This window comes from Polyodon spathula, chromosome 11, assembly GCF_017654505.1.
Source record: "Polyodon spathula isolate WHYD16114869_AA chromosome 11, ASM1765450v1, whole genome shotgun sequence".
Taxonomy (NCBI): Eukaryota; Metazoa; Chordata; class Actinopteri; order Acipenseriformes; family Polyodontidae; genus Polyodon; species Polyodon spathula.
In genome coordinates, this window is record NC_054544.1 from 37,988,144 (window position 1) to 38,016,092 (window position 27,949).

General features: G+C 35.1%; 1 protein-coding gene and 1 long non-coding RNA gene across 4 annotated transcripts; one reads left to right on the top strand and one right to left on the bottom strand.

Moving 5' to 3' along the window:
- On the bottom strand, window positions 1-17,592 carry LOC121323417. 2 transcript variants are annotated; one of them, XR_005951141.1, is made up of 5 exons: window positions 16,474-17,592; window positions 4,989-5,076; window positions 2,417-2,483; window positions 2,138-2,315; window positions 1-2,050 (listed from the first exon to the last, which is right to left on the bottom strand). It is a non-coding gene; the product is annotated as an uncharacterized LOC121323417 (long non-coding RNA). The 2 variants fall into 2 exon arrangements; XR_005951140.1 differs by lacking the exon at window positions 2,417-2,483.
- LOC121323416 (calcium-activated potassium channel subunit beta-2-like) lies at window positions 3,321-27,716 on the top strand. Of its 2 annotated transcripts, none has more exons than XM_041264478.1 (5): window positions 3,321-4,149; window positions 20,103-20,222; window positions 22,787-22,957; window positions 26,101-26,296; window positions 27,072-27,716. In XM_041264478.1, the coding sequence occupies exons 1-5, from the start codon at window positions 4,028-4,030 to the stop codon at window positions 27,348-27,350; spliced, it is 888 nt and encodes a 295-aa protein (XP_041120412.1). In that variant the 5' UTR covers window positions 3,321-4,027; the 3' UTR covers window positions 27,351-27,716. The 2 variants fall into 2 exon arrangements, with proteins under 2 accessions (XP_041120412.1, XP_041120413.1); XM_041264479.1 differs by lacking the exon at window positions 3,321-4,149 and adding an exon at window positions 6,137-6,648.
- The last annotated feature ends 233 nt before the right edge of the window (window positions 27,717-27,949 follow it).

The following is a 27,949-nucleotide window of genomic DNA, read 5'->3' on the forward strand; positions in this document are numbered from 1 at the left end:
GAAGCAATCGGATGAAACAATGTTTTGCTTTCTCTCTCCACAGACATCTGTGGAATGAAATAATAAGCAGAGGTCAAGGATTTCTATTTGAACAAGCAGCTTAGTTGTGTTAGTCTTACAAAATGTTTCGACATTTCATTCTACCCCAGTGGTAGTGTGGGTGAAGGTCAGCTCTACAGTGTGTAAAAAAAGAGAAACATTTAACTTCCCAGGTCACACCCTCTCCATGCATATGCAAAAGATCATCGTGTGCGTGATGTCAAATATCAATTCAATTATTTTAATCTTACAGAGAAATAGTTTATTTAAAACATTCAGCATTTCCCCTTGATAAAGCGGAGGCACCTGTACTGTATGTCCATATATATGCACTGTATGTATTTATATATAAAATGATACCTGCAAAAGTAACCAGGTATTGGTTTTATGAATTATATGTAAATCCCCATCCTGCTTGGTTAACATGGTAACTTTCCAACATGCACATGCTGGGAATAGTCATTTAACAGACCAATGTCACAGACAGGCTGTCTCAGGATGCCTATGACCGAGACCTCTTCTGCATGCCTAGAATTTCAGGGACTCTGCCAAGGTCTTCCCTGTTGCTGTTTCTTCCTACGGAATGTGCCATGGGCTCAGATAATGACTTCATTTATTCAGGGAGGCTTTTAACAAACTCATTTACATTGATTAATTTTCAGTGATTTAGGGGATTTTTGAATTTGAATTATTTGTTTTAAAACTAAATTATAATTATTATTATTATTGAACAGGCCAACACTGATATGATTCTATAACCTCACTTCCCCACAATCAGCATTGAGGTATTTTTTCTGTAGCATTTTTTGCTGGAATATTCAAAAATCCAGGAAAATAATTATTTAAACAAAAACTGCAACAGAGAAGCCTACAAATCACACATACTAATACATTAAACAGGTGCAAAAAGATATCAGGAAAATGTGGAGGATATAAAACTATCCCTTTAAGCTAAAACCATGTTTCCAAGCTCTAGGATCACCACTAGGGTGCACTGTCTCCTCTGGAATCAGAGGTCTGCACTCCCATGCTGCCCTTGGTTGTATAAGCATGTGGGATAGAACAGTAGCATTCTGTATTTAAAAAGTACTGGCAGTGTACACAGTACATGCTGTACTAGTAGCCTGTTTTACCTGGGGAAAAGCCTGCTATGAGCTATTGTTCTGTTTGCTCACAAAAACGACACAAAGTTAATATAATATATAATATAATATGTCTTGATGATAGTTTATGTGCATAGCTCTTAATCACATTTAACACCGTAAAACATTTTAATTCAACTGAAATCATTTCAAGTTCAACCATTTAAATGTAATAGCTGGAAAACCTACAGTACCTCAATTCAATGTTTTATCAGTTTGTTTGGGGCAGATTCTTCAACTCAAATATAAATTATGTTTAGAAAGTCTGCGATGTGTATAGAGGATTTGCTTTGATGGGGGTTGGTTGAGAGATTTAAACATCTGCTTTTCAGTCAGCATACTTTGGCAGTTAAATACATCTGTTTTCAACTGTTTACACTGTACCATTCAAAATAAAAACATGCATGCCTGAGGAGTCCTTAAGGAAACTTGGGGCCCTCTTTTTCCACTTTGCAGTAATAAATAAGCATGCGTTTTTCATTTTGTAAATTCAAAAACTGTTATTTTTAACCCTACTTTCTGAAGTGATTGGAACACCCGCAGCCCTGTAAAAGGGGCAGGACAGGAAAGAGGAAGGAGAGTCTTGTCTTGGCGGGTTTTTTTTTTTTTTGGATCACTGAGGAAGGAGATCTTTTGGGTTAGGATTATCGGAGAAGATATGGCTGTGAGAAAACAACTGAACTTGCTTTCGAAGAGAAAAGAGTGGCATAGAGCGGAGTTGGGAATGAAAGGGCAGAACAAGGCAGAATGTTTTTTTTTTAAGATTGTTTTTTTAAGAACTACATATAATTGTTTATTTTTTTTGGCGAACGCCCCGGATTGTTTGTTGTGTTTTCAAGAGGTCATGGCGATAACTGGAACACAGGTGTCTACAGAGAAAGACAAGGGAAGTAATGTTTGTTTACATTGCTTCATATTTTTGATATTCGATTTACTTGAACTGCTTGTATACTTACCAAAGTCAAGGCTTGTTGTGGTTTCTCCGAAGCTTACTGAGCAGATCTACCCAGGGTGATATTTTGGTGCAGTGTTGGAGTCGGAAATCCTGGGGTCCATTCTGAGCTAATACCGTTGTGCGATCGAGGAAATGAAGCCAAAGGGTCCAGTCCAGGGTGTGATCGTCGAGTTCCCGTGCTGGAGTGAGAGAGATACGAGCAAGAACAAAGACAGTCTAAGGGGAAGCATTCGGCCGAGAAAACACGCAAGTGTATGCAAGAGCTATACTCATATCTTACTTTCCTAACAGCGGGTTTCTTTTTTCCTCCTTCTGTCAGGTGGTTCTTTTGTCCTGGTCGGCCACATCTGAGAGACAGAGTGGAGCATCAGAAGGACTTTCCAGTCGAATAATACAATGACACTGGATTACTGGCTAGTGTGGGCGGGAGATTTGGGAAATATAACTACCTGGACCTACAGTATTTCTTTTGGACTTTGTTCTTTTTCTCTACATTGCATGGATATTGATTGTAAATGTTTTGTTGTTTTTAAGTAATGACCAACGGGAGGGGGATCCTGTAGTTAGTGTTATTTGTGTTATTGGTTTCCCTTGTTGTTTTTATCTTTGATTTGTATGGTGTGTGCTTTTATATTTAACCCTGTTGAGAACAATCACAGTTGTTATATTTACCTGTGCCTCTGGCATGTGTGTTGGAACCCTGGGAATATAAAGAACCTGCTCAGGGAAAGCTACTGCTAATACATGTCAAGGTCCTTGGCCTTTTAAACTCAAGTTGGCGTAGTCGTGCTTCATTTACTATTGATTGAGGTTACCCCTGTTCACACCAACATGATCACAATAAAAATCCTGATTATCTGGCTTTATCTTGCTTCTGAGAACTTGCAACACTATTTACTACACTAAGCACAGAAGCATGTAGAACCAAATCTAAAACAATATAAATTCATTATGAATATAATAGGGAATGCGTTCTTAGATTACTCATGATTTTATGGAATTACAAGAAGGGGCTTGATCTAACACTTGATAATGTCTTGTCCAAGTGGGAAAGGGGCCCCAATGCATTCTGCATAGTTTTCTTGCAGTAAGAGTATTTCTGGAGAAGGGCACTTGCTGCCACGTCAGTGAATCATCTATTGTTGATTGAGGTAAGTGGTACCAAGAGCAGCATTACGTGATGAATTTGACTACAGTATGTAATAATCACATCCAGTGTGTCATCCTCTTGAGTAAACCATTTAAAAGCTGTTTGTTTCCAAGCTATTGTAATGCATTTACTGTACATTTAAGTCAGAAATGTTACTGTGTTTAAGGGTTTATATAATAACAATGGTATTACAGTAATGTGATTAAAGTGGTATAGTCATCCAATGCTGGTCAGGGTAGATTAGTAGTTCTAAATCCACATCATTTCAAATAGAATGACTAATACCAGTTCTTTAAACTCAATAAAGCCCACCATTGACAAGCATCAAGATGTATGTAGTAACTCTTACATTAACCTCCTGAGTTATTTATGTGTGTAACATTATTGTTTTGTGTACTTACTAGAATAAAAATGGTTTATTAAACCTAGTCCAGATGCCCAAAGAAATGTCAACATTTTCTGAATGTTCTTAGTATAATTAAAGTGGGCTGGGACTAGCTGGAAATGACGTACAGAAGCTCCATTCAGTGTATCAGACTGGCCAGATTTTGATCAATGTTCTTTCTGTCATTACTACATTTCCATCCTCTCACAGCTGATATACTTCTGTGTAAAAGCACAAGGTTGTTGGTTATGCTGCACAGTGGTCTGGCCTGAGTTACTGATGACTGGGAAATGGGATCCAGCTTCTAAATTGTGTGTTGATGGAACTCTTCCTGTTTTATTTGGGCTGTGATAAATATGCCTTCCTGCCTCCCACTTCCTTCTGTCTGGTATGATTTTTCCAGTGATCCCCACAAAGGAATCCCCATGCAACGAGAAGAATCTTACATCGGGTTTAATCGTCCCAAAAAGAAAGTGGGGTAAGTGTGATTTTGTCTCAGTGTTGGGTTGGTTTGGGGCATTCAGAATCTTTTTGGGGTTCACTAGTTGAAAAAAAGTTAGTGGCTATGGTGATATATCTCAAAGCCTACCAGATACACTTTTGTGATTCAACAGTCTCCTTCTGCTGATAAAGCCACATGCCATGTCTGTGTGTATACATAAACAGGTTGCTTTTTCTTGAACTTTCTTACTTATAATGGGCTGCATGAATCCACAAGTAAAAATAATTTGCCCAAAACAACCACCTCAGAAAAACTTAAGAAAACTTCACAAAATGTGCTTTATGTAAATACTATTATATATATATATATAAACCTATATATATATATATATAATATATATATAAACACACACATACATTCATGTGCTGTTGTCTAAGGGGGTGTGAGTAATTTAGTCAGTGATCTGCTCCACAAAACTAGACCAGGTAAATCGTGCAAACAGGTGAAGCAACTGTGAGTAACTATATATATATATATATTTTTTTTTGTTTTTTCTCTACAGTTTGGAAACCGCACAGTTGCTGTTCATTTGTTCAGTAGCATGTTCTCTTGCTATCGTCATTATGCAGCCTGTTTGTAGTATTTGATATTATATAAAAACTGTAATAGTTATTCCATCAATTTATTATACAACAGGCTAACTGAACTAACATTGGCCAGTAAATACAAATACAAAGCAATCCAAAGAGTTTCATGCACTAGTATGATGTTGATAGAGGGTACATGCCTGAAAGGAGAAATCCCCTACTGTTCAATGAATGTGCATTCACTTTATTGAAACAAATGTTCACTAACAGAGAACACAAAAAACATACCTGTACAATGCATTGTCGCACTCACTTTCTGATTACAAACTTGTCCAGCGTTTCCTGCTTCATTGCACGATCCACGCTGCGTGCATGCCTAATCACACAAGATGTAATCAAATTCAAAAACAGCTCCATTGTCTGTACACGTCATTGCACTTGATAAAGTATCGTATTACATGCAGTCAGTTTGCCCTGAAATGATTGTTGAAAGCAGATTGCTTGATTGTTATAAGCAGATTATTTTAGCATGGTTAGAATAGGAATGATTTTGTCCCAGTGGTTTTCATCAGTATATGTGGTTGATTCTTATATCAGTAATTCTAATAAACAGAGTACACTGTAAAATAAAAAGAAAAACACGTTAACATTAACAGTGCAATCAGGTATCAATGTCCTAACCGAAATTCACAATAATCAATGCATGGAGAGCACTTTACTGTTAAAACTCAAGAAGCAACTAAACAAAATGTAGAGTCTCGCAAAATCCAAACCATTTCAATCAAGTGATTCAGTGTTGCACACATTGCTGTGTTTTTACTATGATGATGATGCACACCTGTCAGCTGCTTCCATACTCTCAGCCCCTCTGCTGTGATTTAGAAGTACATTTTTTATTAATACTTAATACTAATACTATAATTTTAATACTTTTTTTTTTTTTTTTTTTTTTTTTTGCCTACACAAAAATAGAAATACCCCTGAAAATATATTTCTTTAAACATGCATCATGCTGCAAAGTAAAGCAGGACTGTTTTCCTGTTCTTCCACATGAATGCACCTTTTTTTGTATATTTAATATTTGTTTTGTACATTGGCTGTAACGAAGAAAATTAATTATCAAATGTTTAATTGCTGTTTAATTCCCCTCAAGTTTGGCTTTAGTCCCTCTCTGCATCTCTTCAGTTATGTATTAGTGAACTACATTTGTCTTAAACGTGAAAGAGTTTAACTTTATTTTAAGGCATAACTAGCCACTAATTCAAATACAGTAGTTAGTATTATCACTATCATCCAATACATCATATCAACATGTCTTCAAATACAATATCATTTTAAACACTATTATTATTATTATTATTATTATTATTATTATTATTATTATTTATTATTAATAACAACAACAAAGTATGGTACAGAGTAGGGGTAAACTAAAAGGGGAGTACTGTGGTTCGAAACAAAAAAACTTTGTTATATAAGGCTACTTTTCAGAGATTTATAAAACTTGTAGGTAGGAGCAGTTCCTTTATTGTAAGTAGTTATTTTTTTCTATTATAATTTGCCTTTTTCCAATATTCTGTATCATGTGCCCCAGGAGAAAACAGGTAAGAGGAAGTGAAGATATCAACCATAAAAACTAATAGCATGTATTAGTATAAGATTTAATAGGCTGTTTATGGCTCTCACATTTTAGTCTGTGTGTAGCTTCCCCCACTGTGCTTAGCTAAGTAATTTTAAGCATGACTATCTATTGTGCCTGTCACTCTTATTGTACCCAGAGCTATGTCAAACATTTTGAGCACTGAGACTTGAGAGGAGTTAGGAAGGCTTACCCAATAGAACACCAATTGCAAAGTTAAACAACTGCTGACAGACACTCTATTTAACTGGGATTAGGATTATAAAAAAATAAAGAACTCTGCATCTCAAGAAAATGTGACACCAGAAGGTAGGATCTTGGAAGTCTGTATCTATCTGAAGTGAGTTTACAGTGTTGGAAGTGCTCTGTGTTTATTAAAATGCTCTCAGACCAAACAGCTTGGCATTTTTGACTTATTGCCTACTGATTTGTAAATGTTTTTTAAGGCAGGATGTTTTTGTGTTAAAAACATACACTGCACGTGGAAAGGCGAGACTAGTGTGAGATAATATCTGTATTTCAATACTTGATTACATGGATTATTTATCTACATACCCATACATGTAATATGCTTCATGAAAGACAGCTCTTACATACATGAATTGAAGGCAGCACTAGTAAATTAAAATATATGATGTTTTTATATATATATATATATATATATATATATATATATATATATATATATTGCAACATATATTATAACCTTAATTGCCAGTGTAGCACAAGTAATGTGTTTGTCCCCATCGTTTTTGTGAGTCATTGCAGTTAGTTTTACATTGAGCTGGAGATAGATGCTGATGCTTCCATTGTATTAAGTATTGTGTTAGTGAGTTGCTGTGACATTTGAAAACTATACTGTTTTTTGATTGTGTAAATAAATCAGTAATAGTGTCTAAGTAATAGCAAACATGATTAGCCTGACTGTGGTATTAATATTAAGTTTAATGTGTTACCTGTTTGTATAGATCTGATATGAAACAGAATTAAAATAACAGGTTGAATCTTTGATCTGCAGTTTGCCACGTCTGTTTAAAATATGAACGATTTATTATTGACTTGGAGCCAGTATCACACTTGATAAATATTGTATCATGGACTTTTTTCTTTTACTTATATTTTGTATTGCTTATATTTTATATTGTTATTTGATGTTATTGGTGTTGTATTTAAGGCACCAATGCTCAGTGTTTTATTTGGTTAAATAGAAGAATTTAACTAAACTGAATGTCTCACTGGCCTTTGATGTGTATGTTACCATTCATGTGTGAAATTGGTATAAAATCATTAGAAATAAAACCAGAAATCTATCATGCCTGTATATAGGACAAAACAGTAATACATGGTCTCTGCTAAATAAAATAATAATAATAATAATAATAATAATAATAATAATAATAATAATAATAATAATAATAATAATAATGCAAGAAGGGATGCAATGAAGTTTACAAAGATTAATCAAATAATTAAAAATAAATCCTAAGGCTGGAGTTTCAGAATAATAAATACATTAGTTAATTTACCCATGTACATAATAGATCTTACAGGAATCTGACATTACTTTATTTCTGAATTCACCTCAAATGCTGCAGCATGAATTACTATCTTCTTATTTATTAATATCTTCTTAGTTATTTTATATACTGATCAGTGAGCTGTTAAATCTACACATTTACCGATTAGTCTATAGATTTATTGATTTTACACGTGAACCCCAACATATGTTCCCCATCTAAAGGTTATATCTCTACACTCGCACTGATAATGTTAATAACAGCCACCTACGTGGCTGACTGCTACATACTTAATAGAAAACCAAAGGTGTTATCAATTAACACTTTCATCATTTTGATGATATCCCTCTATACAACATCAGAGAAAAAATGTTTCCTCACTTAGTTCACTCACTCAGGTAAACTAAAACGAATATGTAATACACAAGACAATCACGCTAGTTTTTTTAAGGTGTCTCCTGAATATTGATTTGAATGGAGTGGCAAGAGCTGGACGTGAATCACAATGCACAAGGTTCAAAGATGAACATCTTACCATTCAAGTGCAGAGCAAGGTGACAGGAGCTGTACCTGAACAGGTGACTTGAAAGTTGTAGATAGATGAAATGGTAGCCGTATTAGTCCAGAGATGATAGACAGAGAGAAGGAGAAGTGATACCTTTTATATGACTAACTAAATAATAATTATTCACAAGTTTTTAAGACCTCAAAGGTCTCTTCTTCAGGTGAAAGTAGACTTGAAAGTGAAATTTTCTCCATAACCTTCTAGAAATCTACTGAGACATGACCCGGGCCTTATCGTATTCTTGTCTAGGCTTGAGAATGGACAAGCTATAAAAAAAAAAAAATATATATATATATATATATATATATATATATATATATATATATATATATATATATAATAACAAAGATAACCACTGAACTTTTCATACTATTTTCAGTATTGTCAACATGTATAACAAGTTTCTCCATCCCCAAGGCTACAATCTATCGACCCTTCAAAAAAGTTCACGCAATTCTGACACAAGAGGCGAGTGAGCATTTGCAAAAGTAATTCACAGACAAAATGTTACGGTCAGACTGGAATGGGGGTGGATAAGAATTTTTATTTGAGGCAAATATATTTTGAAGAGGAAACAATAGGCAGTGATTATCAGTTTATCTTAAGAAGAGAAACACGCATAGCTAACCTTAAAATAAGAAGGGTGTATGGGAACCTGTCAGAGAATGTTATCCTGCTATTTTCTGCTCTTAGACATCCTGACAGCTCCGCTTTAGGTTTTAGAGTGAGCAACCTTATTCTTCGTAATAAAAATATGTTGTTTTTTTGCTTTTAGACCTAGATTTTGAACCTCTTCAGATTTCTTTTGGACACAAGTTTTTAAATAAAGAGGCTGAACATTTAACCCTCACCCACTGAGACAGTAGCATTAATTGTAAATACCAAATATGTTTTATAAGTAATGTTAGCAGCTGAAAACATGGCAAGGCATGCAGTCAGGACCTTAGGACCAAGGTTTCACAGATGGGGGCAAGAGCTAATTTTACCACTTGCATCCTAAACAGTAACAAATAAGGTTGCGATAGCAGACAGAACACTGTTCATACAGACAGTGACACAAAGAGAAGCGCCAAAAATCTGTCTGACATCTTTCAATTTCCTTTTCCAGAACACAACTTGATTTACTAGAATTGCATTTACGGTTTGAAATAATGACAACTTTCATTCTCATGTTCATGTTGTTAGCTCTAGCCTATCAGACCCCTGCAATCCCTACGTGGAAGGACTCCCTGTACAGACTCAGAGTACAGAGTTTAACATGTCTCACTCTTCATTTTTACACAACCTTTAGTTTGCTCTTGCTGCCTGCTTTCCTGTTGATGCCGAACCAGTTTTCATTGCATTTTAGATATAAAATATATTAATTATTCTGAAACATACAGCATTTTGTTTAAAAAAGAAAAAAAAAAAAAAAACTGAATTCACCAAATCTTTATTAATCCCCACCTTACAGCTTCTGTGTCCTACAAGGTTTAATAATCAGACAGGATATCTCATTGTTCCTTATGCAATGCCCTCTGCTTCTGCATGTCCAAGGTCAAGTTCTTTCATCAGGGCCCATGTATAAGTGCTGATTAATGTGAAAAAACAGCTCTGCTTCTTCTGTATGTGACTATCCACTGCCCTTTCCCCCTCCTTCTTTAACTAAATGGTTTTAAAGTCCTGAATTTCATGCCAGGCCACTTCCTCAGCTTCCAAATCAGAAAAACAAGCTAATGTATACCTAACATTTCTGGAACGCTAAGAACTGGTGCTTACTTCTTTACCTGTACGCAATAGAGTCTTCTAGAACAGGTATGTCATGCTGAGAATTTGTTATTGCCTTAGTTTATCTTGCATGTGGTGTGCTGCAGGTTATAAATACCTATACAGCACTCTAAAATCCATCTTTAATGTGTATATTTAATAATTTCAAGTTTTTTTATATATATATAATTATTATTAATAATTATTTTAAACAACTATGCACAGAAATTACATTGGTAAATAGACATTTATCTAATGCAGGCATACAGTAAGTGACTATATGGAGAGGTACATGGATTTTTGATTCAAAAATTAATAAAAAATGTAATACAAAAGGTTATATTCATATTACTCCAGTAGTTGAACTGTCGTTCTGTAGTTAGAGGATATCTGAGTAGCACTAAGAAGAAGTCATCTTCTTCTAAGTGTTCCTTTATAGTTATATATGTCTTGAACCAATGTTTCTGCAGACTATGAAATGTAAAACACGTTTGTCCAGTCATTGTACTACTGTTCATGCACATTCAAAATGTGTACCAACACAACTGGCTTTTTAAAGTCACGTAATGGATAGTCAAATATATGTTAATAAAGCCTGCTGTGCAAATTGTTGTGCTGTTCAGTTTAACAAGGAAAGAGCCAAAGCGCAGAAAGGCTTGCCTTTGAAGCATGATTCTAGAAATCGATTAAACAAATCTCTGTGGCACACCCTTGGTCAGACTATTATTTGAATTACAAAAACGTTTTCAGATATGTACTACTGGAAACATGTGGCACAAGCCCCCGGGCAAGAAAAAATGCTCTTTTAATACTATATCTATTTTTCTCCTTATGTGGGACAATAGAGCCATCACAATAATATGGAAAAGGGAAGTTAATTAAGATAAAAGGTCTGTGCATTGACAGGTTATATATATGTAGTATATTTGTACAACATAGAGTTGCTGTTCAAAATTTCCTTAAACAAAACAGCAAAGATTCTGTATATCACATTATTGTACTAATACATGATATATTTATTAGTTGCAAGGTGATATTTTTCTGATGTCACATTAGGCAGTATTTACTGGATTTCAGGTCTTTGGAGCCCCATAACCCCATACTAAAGAAAATGAACAATGTGTAATCATGGTGTATGGCACAGTATTCACAATAAATTTAAGAAATTGCCCTCCTACCCATAACACTAGGGAATTATGTTTCCTACTTTTCTAAGAACTATTTAAAATACAAGAATGTTATTCAATAGTTATTACAGTTTTTGTAGCCTTGATTCTCAACGATTAAAAAAAAAAAAAGTAGTGAAGCATGGGAAAGGTAGCCCTAATAATTCCTAATGCCACGTCTACACAAATAACACACATTTATAAACAACAACTCAGTTTCCCATCAATTAACATTTGGAGTTGTTTTTCACTTCGTACTGTTTCCAAAATGGTAACAGTTTTTTCTTTGACAATTCTGTACCGGAAACATGTTTAGTAAATGGGTCCTATCCTGTTTGCTAACATAATGTATTTATTGATTTTATGAAGCGTTTTTCATTGAATACGTTGTTGAATCACCTGGTGTTTGTATTAAAACAAATAGTATTTAATTTCCTGTTCAACCACTGCTTCGTGTGACCAAAAGAAAGGTATATCTCGAAATAAGAGGTGTACACTGTGGACATTAAAATGTCACTTTTATGAGGACATCACCTTTGATAAATCATTGTTACTATTCAATATGTTTTGTTATCGGAATAAAAATAGGTGCTCGGTATTGAATTAGATCTCTTGCTGTAGGGATTAACCATTCATGCACAGACCTCTTATCTTAACTAACTTCCCTTTTCCATATTATTGTGATGGCTCTATTGTCCCACATAAGGATAAAAATAGATACAGTATTAAAAGAGCATTTTTTCTTGTTTAGGGGGCTTGTGCCACATGTTTCCAGTAGTACATATCTGAAAACGTTTTTGTAATTCAAATATATGTCTGACCAAGGGTGTGCCACAGAGATTTGCTTAACCGATTTCTGCAATCATGCTTCAAAGGTAAGCCTTTCTGCACTTTGGCTCTTTCCTTGTTAAACTGAAACTTGTTTTTTCTACAGCAATTTACACAGCAGGCTTTATTAGCATATGTTTGACTATCCATTACGTGACTTTAAAAAGCCAGTTGTGTTGGTACACCTTTTGAATGTGCATGAACAGTACAATGACTGGACAAACGTGATTCAAGTGAAAAGGGTGTTTAAACAAACTGATCTAGGCTGAAACCCTGAACTTTAATTAATTATTATTATTATTATTATTATTATTATTATTATTATTATTATTATTTTTTCTGCATACTTCAATGTAAAAAGCAGAAACTTCTCTGTATATTGTTAGTATTTTTTAATAATAATGTAAAACTGCTGGTGTATGATAATAGATTTGTAAGTTTATACATTTCAGGTGTGTTTTAAACCCGTTTCATTACATTTTGATATTAGTGTCTAAATATTTTGTTATTAGGTGACAATTTAACGATTTGACTATTTAAAAAAAAAAAACAGTTAAAAGCCAACTTATTTTTCAGTATGCAGTGTATATAATAATTTATTTTATTTATAATAAGTTATGAATTTGTCATTCTGTGCCTCAGAGTTTACTTCCCTTAAAAAAGGAGACAATAACATCTTAATTATAAATCTGGGAAGACATTCTGTACATCATATCATAAAACAAAACTCTTATTACCACCATAATATGTGTCGCAATTGAATTCCCTGTCTGAGCACAATTAGGGATGATTTTGCATTCAGTTCAATAGCAGTATCTATAGAACCATTCTCTTGTTTGACTATCACCCAAGAGATTGAGATTGCCCAAGAAGACTGATATTTTTTAATTAACGCCCTCCCTTTCACTCTATGCTGGAAGTCTATGGGGATCTGTTGTTTTGGTTGATCCTGCAATTATTTAAAATTTAACACACAAAAAATGACATTTGAAAGTCAAGTAGAACAAAACCTCTTTTAGATGACTCTTATTGGATCTCATGCACTGCAGTAAATTAAATTTACTCCAGTGATCTATGGAAACCAAGGCCAAACCCCAGAACACTAGACCAAAGGTCCTGCCATACATCTTGTGAAGGTTACACGTATTTTTGGAAGTGTTTACTACCTGTTAACCTCATACCATACAAGCAGGACTAATTAGTGGGGCTGATGGGTAATAAAACTGTTAAAGTGGTTGAGCATGAGCATTAGCACCGGCTGCTGGAAGGGAAAACTGCAAACATGGAGGTTTTTGAAAATGCACACCAGAGAAATTAACCAAGAGCAAGCATTTAACGTAACCTTGTCCATGAATGATTTCTTTTGACATGCATGGTCTAGAATTAATCAGTGTTTCTCAAAGGGATATGCCAGTATTATTTTTACCATTGTAGATATAGTGAAGCTGTGGGATGTTTCCATGCAATTGAATTAAACTTGCTATTTATGTCTGGTTTTTCACATTTTGGACATTTTCACTGGTAATTGGGTTGTTGTTTGATTATCCCTTAAATTATTCAAAGTTGTTTCTGCTGTTACTTTTCCCGTTTTGTGTTGTTGCTGTTTTTAAATTCATGATTATGAACCAGGAATCAGTGTGTAGAACTGATAAGAATGATAATATCTGAAGTATATATTTATTGTATAAAAACATGATGATTATCTTAATGTAATTCGACCCTGCAGCCCTTATTCTTGATAGTACCTTAAAAAACAATACCAGACTACAACATTTCTATAGTTGCACTAAAAATAAAATGTGCAAAAATGATAAAAAAAGTGCTGCCCTGTGGTTTTATGTTCAGCAAACTTTTACTACAAGGCTTTTATATGCTGTGAAGTGCATATCCCCTGACCAATTTGTACAGTTCACCTCGTGTTACATTTGGTTTGGATGGCTTTTTTTCCTCCGTTGAAATTTCCAGCTGTGGTTTATCCTTGAACTAGTAGCAAAGCTGATAGTGTGTTTTTTTTTTTTTGTTTGTTTTTTTTTTTTTTTTTTTTTGTTTTATCAGGTCATGTTGATTCAAGAAAAAAAATCTATTTAAACCATATTTATACTCCAGCCACTCTTTCTCTATACTGCCAAATATTTAGACACGGAGGATAGGTGGGGCTGGTAGGGTTCAAAAGGTTACACTGTCACATGATTTGAATGGAATGGGGAAGGCTGTTAGCCCCAGCGCAAGGTTCTCCAGACAAGGGAAAGAAATCTTGAAGCCAGGCAAGAGCAGAATAAGATATACATGGCAATAACTCAATGCTGGAGTAAGAGAACCTAGAACCACTCCAAATGATTGCAAAAACCATAAACAGTAAGAGGAGCATAAAAAAGAAATAACGATATTTCATGGTACTTACTATTAAAATGACATCAAGGCGTTTTTTCCAAGATGTTTTAAGCACTGGACTGCCTAGTTCATTTGGAACAGTGTACATTGATGATGACCTCCAGGGTTGCTCTTGGTAGAAAGTTGACTACAAAATAGTTGCTATGGTTTGCTTTCTTGGAGATTAATTTCAGTTTTTCCACCTTTAGTGAGGGTCATTATTCTATCCTGCACAGCTCCCTTCATTCTCCACGAGTTCCAATATTTTTTTTTTTATCTTTTCATTTCAGTTTAGATTGTCCCTGGCTGTGCTCATAATGCGTACACTGGCTCTCAAAAGCCTGCCAAGAAGTTACACAGATATGGGGTAGCTATAAGTGACTTCCCCACTGCTGCAACAACCTGCATCGATCACAGACGCACTAGGAACCAGGCAGCACAGCTCAGTGTAGCAGTGGGGAAGCCATTTATTGCTGCATCACAACTGTGGAACATTCTGTCTTATTTTAGAGTGTTTATAAAACAAACTACATAAGGTCAACTACATTTACCAAAAAAGTCACACTACAGTGTTTTAGAGGAATGAACAAGTCTAGCAAGGCGTGTCAATGGAAATGATATGCCGTTAATACAGTACAAGCAGTTATTTTGCTTTACTGGTTTCAAAGTGATGTGTAGCAGACCTTTAGTGCAATGTTTGCTGTTTTCATTGCTCTTAGTTGATTGGTCCAATTGGCCAAACAGAGGGTTGACATTTCATTTTCAGTCTCACATTTTGATTTCATAGCTCCCCATGTAATTAGTAAAATACTGTTTTTAACAGTTAATTTAAAAGTAGCAGTGATGCATGACCAGGTTACTTTAAAACATCAACCACAATGATGTTGAAGGTAAACTTGATAGGATTACAATATGAACAGGGTTCTCTGATATTTGCATATTAAACTTATTAAATGTACATTTCTCTGGTTTGCAACACTTCCTTAATGTGAATTAAGGCTTCCATTAATCGGAAATACACAAAGATAGAAGTTTACCATAGTAAAAAAGTGTAATAAAGCACAGTGAATGCATAGCAAAGCAGCGGTAAGCTTTATAATGCACAGAGAGATATGGTAAAGAATATTAAAATACATGGGTAAATTGCAAATGCATAACTATGAGAAAAGCATGGGGAAATTACAAAAAGACAGTAGTAAACTTGTATAAGGGGTAATAGCGCTGAAAAGCTCGCTGTACAAGGCAATTATACATTTTTTTATAATGGGAAATTAAAACATGAAAAAAAAACTACATAAATGTCATTATTTCCACAGGGATAGAAGAATGTCAATATTTGCCTGTACTGCAAATATACAAAATCACTAAATGATAGAAAAGGGAAATTCAATTTCAAAAGTACATATTTAGTATTCTAAATGCTGCAATCTTACCTGCACTGATATGCAATTTATTTCCAGTACAGCATATTCCTGTTAATTGTCTCGACCATTTCAAATTCACATTCTATCAACCATAACATGCAATTATCAGGACTTTCTTACAGTTTTTTTGTTCAGTTGTGTTGCCACACTAGATATAATGATTAAATACTTTAAAAATAGTAAAAATTAGAAGTGCCTAGTGTATTATTTGGCATTTATTAAAACAGGTATCCAAGTATGACATTCATATTCGTTTTATTATTGTACTTATATTTTTATGTAAAATAAGCACTGTATTCCAACCAATCCGGGCCCAGAACATTGGCATAAACACGTCACCATAACCAGGATTCATGGCCAGTGTTAAACCCTGTTCACAACACAAGGGTTATTTAAGTTTTTTTTTTAGAAGGGTATAACAAACTTTCAGGTAAAACAGTACTTAGCAAACGTAAGATCTGCGTAACCCTTTCTAAATGAACTGCACACTTGCTTTAATTAACCAAGATGAACCTTACCTCAACTTGATGTGAATGTGATGCAAGCGGAAGGTGGTACCGCTTTTACGATACTGATAATGCTGCATGTGTTTTCTGCAGACTGTTACTTGTATTACTCAAGGTAGCCGTTAGCGCTGACAGTACGAGAGTGATAATAAAAAGCCTTTTGTTTCTTTTAAACTCATCAACACTGCTGTCCTTTCGAGCTTCCCTTCTGTGGTGTCCTTAGCGGTACAATTTCATGCAAGATTAGGCATGTAATTATGTGTTAAATGGGGGAGGTTAGCAGCGATCACATGGCTAATGATGTTACATATGGACACGTGTCCACTAAAACAATAAGCAGAAACCTTACCCTTTAAACGGAGCGTTGATGGGGTGCTATTTATAGTGCCCTGCCTTGCTCTGATATGGAGGCATGGTAATTGATTGGAGCAGGGGTTTTCAACGGGGGTACTTCTAAGGGTAATACTAGGGTGTACGCGGAACGACTCAGAAATGAACAAAGAAAAATGAAATTAAGGGAAAATAATGACCTTGAATTTTTTAACGGTATTATATGTTCTCTAAACCGCAATGTATGCTTGCTTAATATTTGTTTAGCAGCTCAAAGTGAATGGCTAATGAAAAAAAAAACAAAAAAAAAAAAAACAGAATCTGTCACGTCCACAGGTGTCAGGCGACTGTGCCTGGAGAGCGTTCTGTGCTGCGTTTGATCTTTGTTGTTTTCAACTTGTCGTATCAGTGAAGCACAGTGTTTAAATGCTCTGGTAAACATACATAGTCATCGCAATACTCATACTTTCACGGTTTTTGTTTATTACCGCATTTTATTAACAGTAGTAGCGTGTACATATATTAAATAAACAGGAGAAAAAAAGAAATGTGTTAATCAGATTATTCTGCCTTTTATTGCAACTGTGGTACCATTCATTGAGCGAAAAATGTAAAGCGTACTTTATCTGAAACCTCCCTACAGAAGGGGTACAGTTTCAAAAAAAAGGTGAAAACCCCTGGATCTGATTATAAATGCTTTTGGAGTTCACATTACAATCTGGAAAATATAGTGAATAAATGTTCCTATCTATTCAGCACCTGGAAAATTTAGCTTTAAATCATTAAACAGCATTTAATAACACCCCCTTTATTAAATTAAATTAAAGCATAAGCTTAAATTCATAATATTTATTTTTCCGATTTTAGGTTGTAACTGTAAACACATTTTTGAATTTCACAGTTCCTAAAGTGCTTACAGAGACTGCTAATAGGTCATTTGTCTGTTTTGCGCCTTACAATCTAAATTTAAGTTGCAGTCCCGAATAACTTTAGTTATTAGTTATTAGTTAACTTTAGTTAGAGTAAGCTGCACGATTATCTACTTGAGAGTTGTGCATGTTTTAAGTAGCTGAGTAGACTTGTTACTGTTTGTTACTATTTGATTGTTGACAAACTGATTTGTTGATTTGTATTATTATAATTTGTATTGTATTTTTGTATCTGTGTTTTTGTACTGTGTTTTTGTGTTGCTGCTGTCTTTATTGGCTAGGCCGCACTTGTAAAAGAGATTTGAATCTCAATGCTTACCTAATAAAATAATGGTTTAAAAATAAGACAGACAGTCACATGGGCCTTGTGCTCAGTCTCCTTTTTTGCACTAATACTTCACTGTTGATGAGCATTTATGCCCACAAAAGGTTGCTGATTTCTATACAAATTGACATAGCTGTGTCCTTCTGCTGTGTCCTCAACCTGGAAAAGTATTACCATCTGCATGCTGTGTGATTGATTTCTCTCTGTTGAGCATAGAACAGTGACTGGAACACTAACTAGGAAACATGTGGCTGGACCCATGTGAAATGCAATTACTATTAGCAATGAAAACAGAGATCTTGGAAATTAAATTTAAGGTACAGGTTATGCTGCAGAGTGACATATTCAGCATTTGAGTGCATAACTAAAATTCAATTAATATAAGTAAGTTGTCATTTAAATCATAAATGGTGGTGTTTTACACATCTTCACGACAGAAATACTTTAAAGAGACCCACACTGTTGGTATGGTTTTAATAGCCTTGCTACACAGAGGGCCTTCTTATAATTATCCAAACAATGACAGCATTTAAATCTGCCTGAACTCCATTTGTCTAATAACAAAATATATTGCTAAATATGTCCTACAGTACAGTAATACATCCTCAGAATGTAACAGTTATCTGTTACATCTGTTGCAATTTCCTGTGATGTACGTGTCTACTGTTTACCTCTCCTACCTAACCTATTCTTGTACTGTTTTCCTGCATAGAAATATTCTTGATTTAAAAAGTCTGTATCTCAGATATCAATGCCTCTAGCCTGTCCTATACTGCACTGGAGAGACCACCGAATTTCTTTAGAGGTTTAAAGGGCATCTTGGTATAAAACAAAACATCAGTAAAGATAGTTTGGCTATTTCACCTCCATGCCATGTTGCACTTAAATCCCCTTGCCAATGTAATCATTGGGTTCACTTTCTAAGACTGCTACAGAGTTACCAAGAGCCAAATGTGCCATATTGTGTTGCTTATGTCTGATTGCTGGAACCAATTGGATAGAAATTTCCTATTGAACGTAGCGAGCTTCAAAACCAGGCTTTCAGAGGAGAAAGGCTCAAGCAATTACCCACTGTGAGACCTTGCTAATGCTTTATTAATATTGTCATTTAAATGCTGTCGTTATATTTCATAGACTAATAATACAACAAAAAAATAGTAATGTAGTTAGTTAATACATTTTCTGTCTCTCATTATCTGGTTTAACATAGATAATCCTAGGTAACACTATACAATATGGATGATATATTACAAAGCTTGCCTTCGTTGGTTCTGCATAAACCATGAAGATTGCAGGAACAAAGAGTTAATTGACTTCAGGTGCACAGACAGAAAAGCAGAGCTCTAACATTTACTCTGTACGCATCAGCAATCAATCACAGCTCTGAAACACCTGTGCCACCACGTTGCTATGAGTCTCCCAGGCAGAGCCAATCGCAGAGTCTGTGCAGAGGGGACTTTAAACTACAATTAAATCTCGCTGCTCATTTATGGTAACAGATCAGTGCCTTCCAACTTCACCGTGACTCCCAATCATTATTTTACCATCAACAGAGATAACAGAACGAGTGTTTACTAGCAAAGCAGTCTGGAAATTAAAAGCGCAATGTAAAAATGGTTTGCGAGTTAGAGAAGGCTTTGTGTGTACGCGTGTGAGTGAGATGTATCTAGGCTGCCAGATTAAGGTGATTTGACAGGGATGTTCAACCTCTAGCTCCTGTGCTCTTTATGTCAAAGCACACCTGTCGACGAACTTAAGAAGAAGAAAAGAACAAGTGGGCTAACTTTCTTTCTCAGTATATATATATATATATATATATATATATATATATATATTTGTAAAGACCATGTAAATTGGAACCAGGCAGATCTTAAATGCTTAAATGGGTGAGAGGCTTTTTTTCATGACATCCGAAATAGCATCTTCACTGTCGAAAGTTTGAAAAAAACAAATACTGTGCATTTGGGGTGCTGGAATGCATGTCCTGAGGGGCACTTATTGCATCAGGCCATGGTGTTCTTGGCTGCTGTGTTTCAGATGCTCTCTCTCTCTCCTAGGTCTTTTGCTCATCAGACTCAAAGCTCTGCAGTAAGAAGAAGTGGAGGAGGTGGGAAGTTCAGCAAGATGTTTCTATGGACAGGCAGCAGAGCTGCACAGGGCAGCCAGTATGAAAGAAGGTACTGTAGTTCTAAAAAGTGTTCATTTGCAGGGCTTCTGTACAAAAAGCGGTGCCTAGGTCTATTCAAAATAATATGCCAGAACAGTAGTTATGGCTGGTTTTGCTGAAATGTTACTTGCAGTGTTTTTTGGCACAGTAGTGTAGTTTTTTAATCCAAAGAGTTGGATAGCTACTGTGCAACAAATTCGTTATTCAGAAAGCATTTTTTCATTACGGGATACCATTTCTCTCATCTAGGGAAAAAGGTATGGTTAGTCTTGATTTTGTTCCTTGTCAGTGCATAGTAGATATAATTGTAAAAGTCCAAACCTTTCTTTTTTTTTAACCCGGTTTATATGGCAAAGCAATAGAAGGGTTAAACTCTTATGTGCATGATAAATTGACAAAGTAATGATAAATTAATCACACTTGTAAAAAAATATAATATATATCATCTTCATGGTGGCCATCGTTTTCAGCCACAAATCTTTTATTAGTATATTTGTTTTTACATTTTTCTTCTGTAAGTAACTTGTGAGTAAAAAAAAAAAAAACAGTGAAAAACATCAAAAATATCCCTGTGCCATTGCAGAGCTAAAGATATAGAAAGCTGAACCCATTCTTTTCAATGAGTTGAATTGTGAGGTGGTAGATAAAGTCATGTTAGAAACAACTACAACAATCACCTTACAATATAATAACAACAGTAATGCACAACAGAGACTATTTTATATGGAACAGACACTAAAACGTTAACACTGTAAAAAAAAAGATTCTGCAAAAAACAGCCTTTTTTAGTATTTTTATATATTTTTGAATGTTTAATAATTAAAAAATAATAATAATAATTTTGAAAGAAAAGCCTGGTATTGTACTTAGTGCACCACTACTGTTAAATGTTGCAGAATAGGTTTGTATTCCATCTCAGGAAGAACTGTACAGTATGCAGTTTAAATATGTAGTGGTATATACATTAATGTACATATAACTTCAGTTATATGCTGTGTTTTCTTGTAAAAAGAGAAAAGGTTTCCTCTACACGATATCAGGGAGCCTGCATGTAATTTAAAACCATTGCATGTAGTGGCAAGCCCGTTACACAGGGAAGGGGAATTTCTTTCCCCACAGCTTTAACTACCTTTGGGAAATGTTAATGTCAATAAAGTAATATGTGTGAAATAATTTTAAACACACACTAAGGAATTCTATGTTGGTCTGAATCTGAAGATGAGTATGAGACCGTAGCTTTAAGGTTGCTTCACACATTGTAAGCATCGTTCAAACACATCTGGGGCTGACAGATGGTTTCGATTCTGTTTTTGGTAAAAACCCTGGAAGTTTTCCATCTACAAACACCCCTGGTATTAGAGGGCAATTTATTATATATAAGATTTGAGACCTGAAATCGGAGAACCTTCTGTGCACTTAAAAAAAAGATTGATACCAGTTCCGTTTGTTTACACTCCTTTAATGTAGTTTTAGCTGGAGAAGCTGATGGTTATACAGTTTGTGATATCTTTAAGTTCTGGTGCCACTCACAAAGCAACATTTAGAAAGTGAAAAATGTAGTAAGACATACATTAAAAACTATCCACTTCTTACAAGTAACATTTATCGGAACACAGCTTTTGACCAAATAGTCCCACTTTATAATAATTACAGAGTAATTAATGAGGTAATTACTTGTAATTCTCCTTCTTACACAGTAATGGCTGTTAAATCTGTTAATAGTAATTAGGATTGAGGTTAGGGTAAGGCAATAAAATAGTAAAACAACACACTTTATAATAAGTGAAATGTAAAAGTAATTGCATATGAACAAGCATATGATTGACTTTTGAATTCAAAGTAAGTAAACATAATAGTTAAGCCATTAATTCAAGATGAATAATCTTATATATTAACAAATTGTGGTGAACCGCGATTCCGTAAGCTGGGGCTTCTCACAGGTGGAGGTCAGACATGAACCTGGGGCCTCCCACTTTGAAGCATAGCGCTGATACTGCTGCACAAAAGAACCGGGCTCCATGGCAGGAGCAGATATCAGGCGTATGTCTTCATGTCTTCAAGATTGAGTCACCTACCAGCCCTGACCTCTGCCTCCATGCATGCTACAATATTACCAATAGGAGTAAGTGTTGAATAAATATGCATTAATATGTAATCAGTAGGAAATGTGTCAGCTCCATTATATTTGAATTAATGACACTAATTACAAAGTGCGATTTTTTTTTTTTTTTTTTTTTTTTTGAATGAACCACTTAGAAATTAGTTAGGTCTTTCAAAATCAAAGACAAGTTAATTTCTAATAATAATAATAATAATAATAATAATAATAATAATAATAATAATAATAATAATAATAATAATAATTCACCTTTTTTTTTTTTTTTTAAATATACTTTAGACTACAGCATAAAATACTTTTTGATCATGTGATCGCAATAGCCACATTCGGATGTGAGTTTCCCAAAGGGTAATTAAAAAGTGATCTATATATATATATATATATATCTCAATAGAAAAATCTACTTTCAAAATCATATGGAACCCTACATCTGTAATAATCCTTTATTTTATCAGGACTGTTTACCAGAGAATCCGAGAGCACGGCCACCTAGATAAGAGGAAGACAGTGACTGCTCTGAAAGCAGGGGAGGACCGGGCCATTCTCCTGGGCCTCACCATGATCATGTGTTCTGTGATGCTGTACTTCGTCCTGGGGATCACAATCCTCCGATCCTACATGGAGAGGTAGCACACTTACTATGTCTATGGTACTGGGGGAATTAATTAGATTGTAGTGGGATATAGTTTGTTTAATTGTTTCCAACTGGGCATCTTCTACTATCTGGTAAAGCAGTTGGTTGACAATGGGTATAAATCTATACATTAGGCTATTTAAAATATATTATTTTATTATTATTAGAAAATTAAATAAGAACATTAGAAAGTTTACAGACAAGGGGAGGCCATTTGACCCATCTTGCTTGTTTGGTTGTTAGTAGCTTATTGATCCCAGAACCTCATCAAGCAACTTCTTGAAGGATCTCAGGGTGTCAACTTCAACAACATTAAGAAAAATGTCCCTTGGGTTGACATTGTCAATACGTTTTAGAATTTTGAATGCTTGAATCAGATCACCGCGTAGTCTTCTTTGTTCAAGACTGAATAGATTCAATTCTTTTAGCCTGTCTGCATATGACATGCCTTTTAAACCCGTAATAACTCTGGTTGCTCTTCTTTACACTCTTTCTAGAGCAGCAATATCCTTTTTGTAGCGAGGTGACCAGAACTGAACACAGTATTCTAGGTGAGGTCTTACTAATGCATTGTAAAGTTTTAAAATTACTTCCCTTGAATTAAATTCAACACTTTTCACTATACAATTATCATTTAGACATATCTCAAATTAATTAATAGATATCTCTAAATATTTAAAGATATCTCTAAATCATTTTAAGATATCTAAAATACATTGAGATATCTCTAAATGATTTACATATATCTTTAAATGGAACTTTAAATGAGATCTAAAATGCATTTTTAGATATCTTTAGTTTTAAGATATCTCTAAATGTTTATTTTTAGATAGCTATAAATACTTTTCACATACCTCTAAATCATTTGAAGATATCTTCAATTAACTTCCTGTTCATTTAGAGATATCTCTAAATCATTCAAATATATCTTTATTTCATTTTTAGATATCTCAAATTGATTTACAGATACTTTTAAATTAATTTTAGATATCTTAAAAACTGTACAATTAAAGCTATCCAGAATTCAATTTTAGATATCTCTAAATATTTCAAGATATCTCAAATGCAATTTGAGATATCTCTAAATGATAATTTGGCTTGCCGTCGGAGGGAGGTCACATCCGCAGACTGACCACAGAACAGGGGTGGACACACACAATACAAGGAGAACACATGTAAGGGAGCAGGCAGGGGCACAAGAGACAAGCAAACACAACACACTCGTGCAACCGCACATACACAAAATAACAGCACAATAAACAACAAACCATTCCAAAAATAAATTGTACAAGTCCTGCAAGGGCTGATGGGAATCGAGTCCCCTGATTCTACTTAAACCATTTACGTTTGAACAACTAAAGTAAATCTGAATGTTCAACTAACTTAAAATGGACAAGAGTTATGAATAAAATTTGAATTTTTAAGTTAATGTTAATTTATTTAGGGTGACTTTGGGATTTACAGTGTAGGGGTTCTGTGACTTCATAAATTACGAGACCAAAGGTCACAGAAACACGAGATGGAATTGTTTTCCTGTAACTCACTGAAGAGGCCCATCTATTATTTTTCATTAAACATGGATACCCTTGTGATGCTAATGTTAAAAAAGACGAGGTTCAGCAGTACAGTTGGGTTTTTTTTTTTAGTGTTTCAGTGCTGTACAGACGTTCTATGTCGTTATCCGTTTCTATGAGATACGAATGTACCAGATTTACTTTTTTTTTTACGTATTCTCATTTTGTTGATCGTTAATGAACATTTCTGTACTGTGGGTGTTGTCGAGTGATTGAAAACGAGACATTTTGTGTTTGAATTGAAAGTGATGGTCTCGAGGAGTCGAATGGGTCAAAGTTCAAGTATATTTTCCTCTAGAGGAATTATCACTTTTTGACATCACTGCTGTGGTATTATGCCTTTATTTGTAGAATGGCTAAGGATGCAAATATAGCCTTTATCCAGGTATATATATATACACACACACAAAGTATAGGATATACTTCACAGCCTCAATCATTGTAATCAGTATAAACAGCCACGTTATTTAAAGTGTGACTGGCATTTTATAACTTTTTTTTTATTCTTATAACTGGAAATCATTTCATGGAGCTCTCTGAAAAAAATAGACAGCATTTATACTGAACGAGCATAGGGTGCTGCTGCTCTTTTTATTAACCAGAAGGCTCTGAAAGTGATCTATTAGAAAAGCAAAATGATCCTGTCCCACTGCAGATTGTACTGAGATAAGTGTTGCCGTAAATGTCAGTCAGTGGCAATTAAAAATCCAGCTGGGGCTTAGTATCTACAAGTGGAGAGAGGAACTGACGAACAGACCAGCCAGTAGCCTGCCAACAGGGGAAATGACTCACCAGCCAGCACATTTGGCTTGTTCAACTGACAAACCAATGAGACAAGCATTGACTAAGATGTAAAACACTGGAAGGAGCATTGCTTTCTGCACAGCTCCATACTTTACTTGTAACAGAAATCACAGTGGGAGATGCTTTTCATCATACTGCTAGCCAGCGACTTCAGTGAAGAACAGCTATGGCATTCTATATCTGAAACAGACGAAACCAAAAGGAAAGATCTTTCACAGTTACGATTTATCAACACTAATTTGCATCTTAAGAAACATTATTGGCTTTTTAGATGTTTTCTTCTTACACAGTGATCTTTAATAGCAACACAGTCTTTACACATGTTGCACAGTCCTTATATACAAAGAATGTTGTGTAATGTCTTGGCCAAATTACCTTTTATCATTTGCAACAGTATTACATGATTCTTATTAGATTATTTTTGATAACTTACGTAATTTCTAAGCGCTCAGGAGGCAACATCAGTTTTGTAAGACTTCACCTACTAACACCGGTCATAACTTTTGTATTTTTTATTTTTATTTATTTTTTTAATATTTATCATATTTGTAAATATTTCTAAATGTAGCTTTACGCAGTTTAATGTGTGATTTTTTTTCTACACTCTGTAAAGATTGGGGAGGGGGGACAATGATTCAGGGAGCTAGCCTTTTCAAGGTCAACCTTCTGGTGTACTTTATGAAGCTGCCTCCTTGAGGTAGAATCCAGTAACTGGTGCATAACCACTTCATGCTGTTTCTTTCATACTTACCTCAAGTGTCTGGACGGAGGAGTCGTGGTGCACTGTGCTCAACTCTAGCAACATAGGAGATATGAACTGTACATTCAGCTGTGGCTCCGACTGCTATGGAGTCTCAAAGTATCCCTGTCTGCAGGTCTTTGTCATCCTGAACTCCTCTGGAGAAGTGTACCGGCTGTCCCACACGGAGGAGACTCTGGAAATCAACCCTGAGGTGAGCAGCAGACATAACACTATGTCTATGACCTTTGGTGGCAAAGGCTGCTGTGGTACACGTTACACTAGTTTAGGCTAAATAAATTGATGACGTCAGGGAGCCTGAAAATGACAGTGTTGAAAGTGACAATGGATTTTCTGTTAGAAGCTGAGATGCTTTCAGGGTAATGGGGAAGAGGAGGCAACATGTTTGATCAATGCTCAGTGACTTTTCTGAGGGATGCTTTATGATGTTTCTTGTTAATTTACTCCCTTTCCCTGTATTCCTCTCCAGTTCCCTTTTTGTAGCAATGTTTTCCATTGGTTGCACCCGCCCATACATGCATTAAGATCTGTTCCAATGCTGTTCCTTTTGAATGCCAAATGTAACACCTATGTGTGTATGTGTCTACATGTTAATGCTACATCATGCTGACCCATGGCACTAGTGCTGATGTGAAAAGACTTGGCAAAGCATGGTAACACAATCCAATATTTAGGTTCTAATCACCTTTGCCCTCTTATTCAAACTTGAGCCCTTAATGTGTTTTTTGTTATCTGTGTGTTCTGTATGATTTTTTATTGCATTTGCAATTGCAATCAGTATCTTTCATTATTTGTTAATTCAGAGAACCATATTGTAAAAATGACAAACGAAGACAACTGACACTAATACATTTGACAAATGGCATATTACATTGATTGAATGCAAAAAGATGTAAGTGTGTAGATTTTACAACATAAGAATAGGTCAATAAATCAAGTAAAGTGTTTTTTCTGTTGTTTTTTTCTAGTGCTTTTATGTACCGAAATGCAAAAAGACGTGCAACATGACTGTAATCGAGAGCATTGCTGAGCATTTCAAAAAACATCAACAGTTTCCATGCTTTCATGACCGGGAAAGAAAACAAGACAATGTCCTTTTGACTAGACTGTACGGGCCCAGCGCTGTCTTTCACTCCCTCTTCTGGCCTACCTGTATGCTCATTGGAGGTACCCTCATCATCACCATGGTGAAGCTCACACAGTATCTCTCCTTGCTCTGCGAGGGCATCAGCAAAGTCAAAAGGTGAAATGTAAAAGGAAAAAACAGTCTTACACTCCACACCAAAGAACCTTAAGAAGTGTAAAGAATGCTATATTCCCAAACTGCTGTATCCGAAAAGTCTTGTTTGCCACATTTCCTAACACTTATCTTGTTAACATTGAAGGGTCAAGTATAAAAGCAGCGTATTCTTCATTTCTGAACGTTTTGATCTAGGTCTGTGTAAAGTGACTGTTCCTGCCTGTCACGTGAAGGCATTCTAGAACGGAATACTTAGTCACCATCATTTCATTTCTGGAAATTCAGTTGCCTTAAGCTTCTCTCAGTGTGAAAGAAAAGTATCCCACAGAATTGCAGCCATAAAAATTGTGGATGTTAATGAAAAAGCAATGAATGTCTTTCACGCGAGAACACTTTAAAGCCAAGAAATCCCAAAACACAGAGCCAAGCTGACAGTGAAATGGAATGCAGTGCTGTTGCAAGAATGTTCGAATCAGTGATGGTCAAGTAATGCCTGTTGGAGGATCAGGACTGTGGAGTGGTATAACACAAACATCAGGTAAAAATGTCTATGTATGCATGTCTATGTACCAGCAAGTTGACATGCTTCTTATCATGCTTAGGTCC

Excerpts from the sequence above, each read along its gene's own strand:
- LOC121323416 (XM_041264478.1), top strand. The coding sequence starts at position 4,028 with ATGCCTTCCTGCCTCCCACTTCCTTCTGTCTGGTATGATTTTTCCAGT. Across the intron at positions 22,958-26,100 it reads CTCCGATCCTACATGGAGAG|TGTCTGGACGGAGGAGTCGT; the intron begins GTAGCACACTTA and ends ACTTACCTCAAG. Across the intron at positions 26,297-27,071 it reads CTCTGGAAATCAACCCTGAG|TGCTTTTATGTACCGAAATG; the intron begins GTGAGCAGCAGA and ends GTTTTTTTCTAG.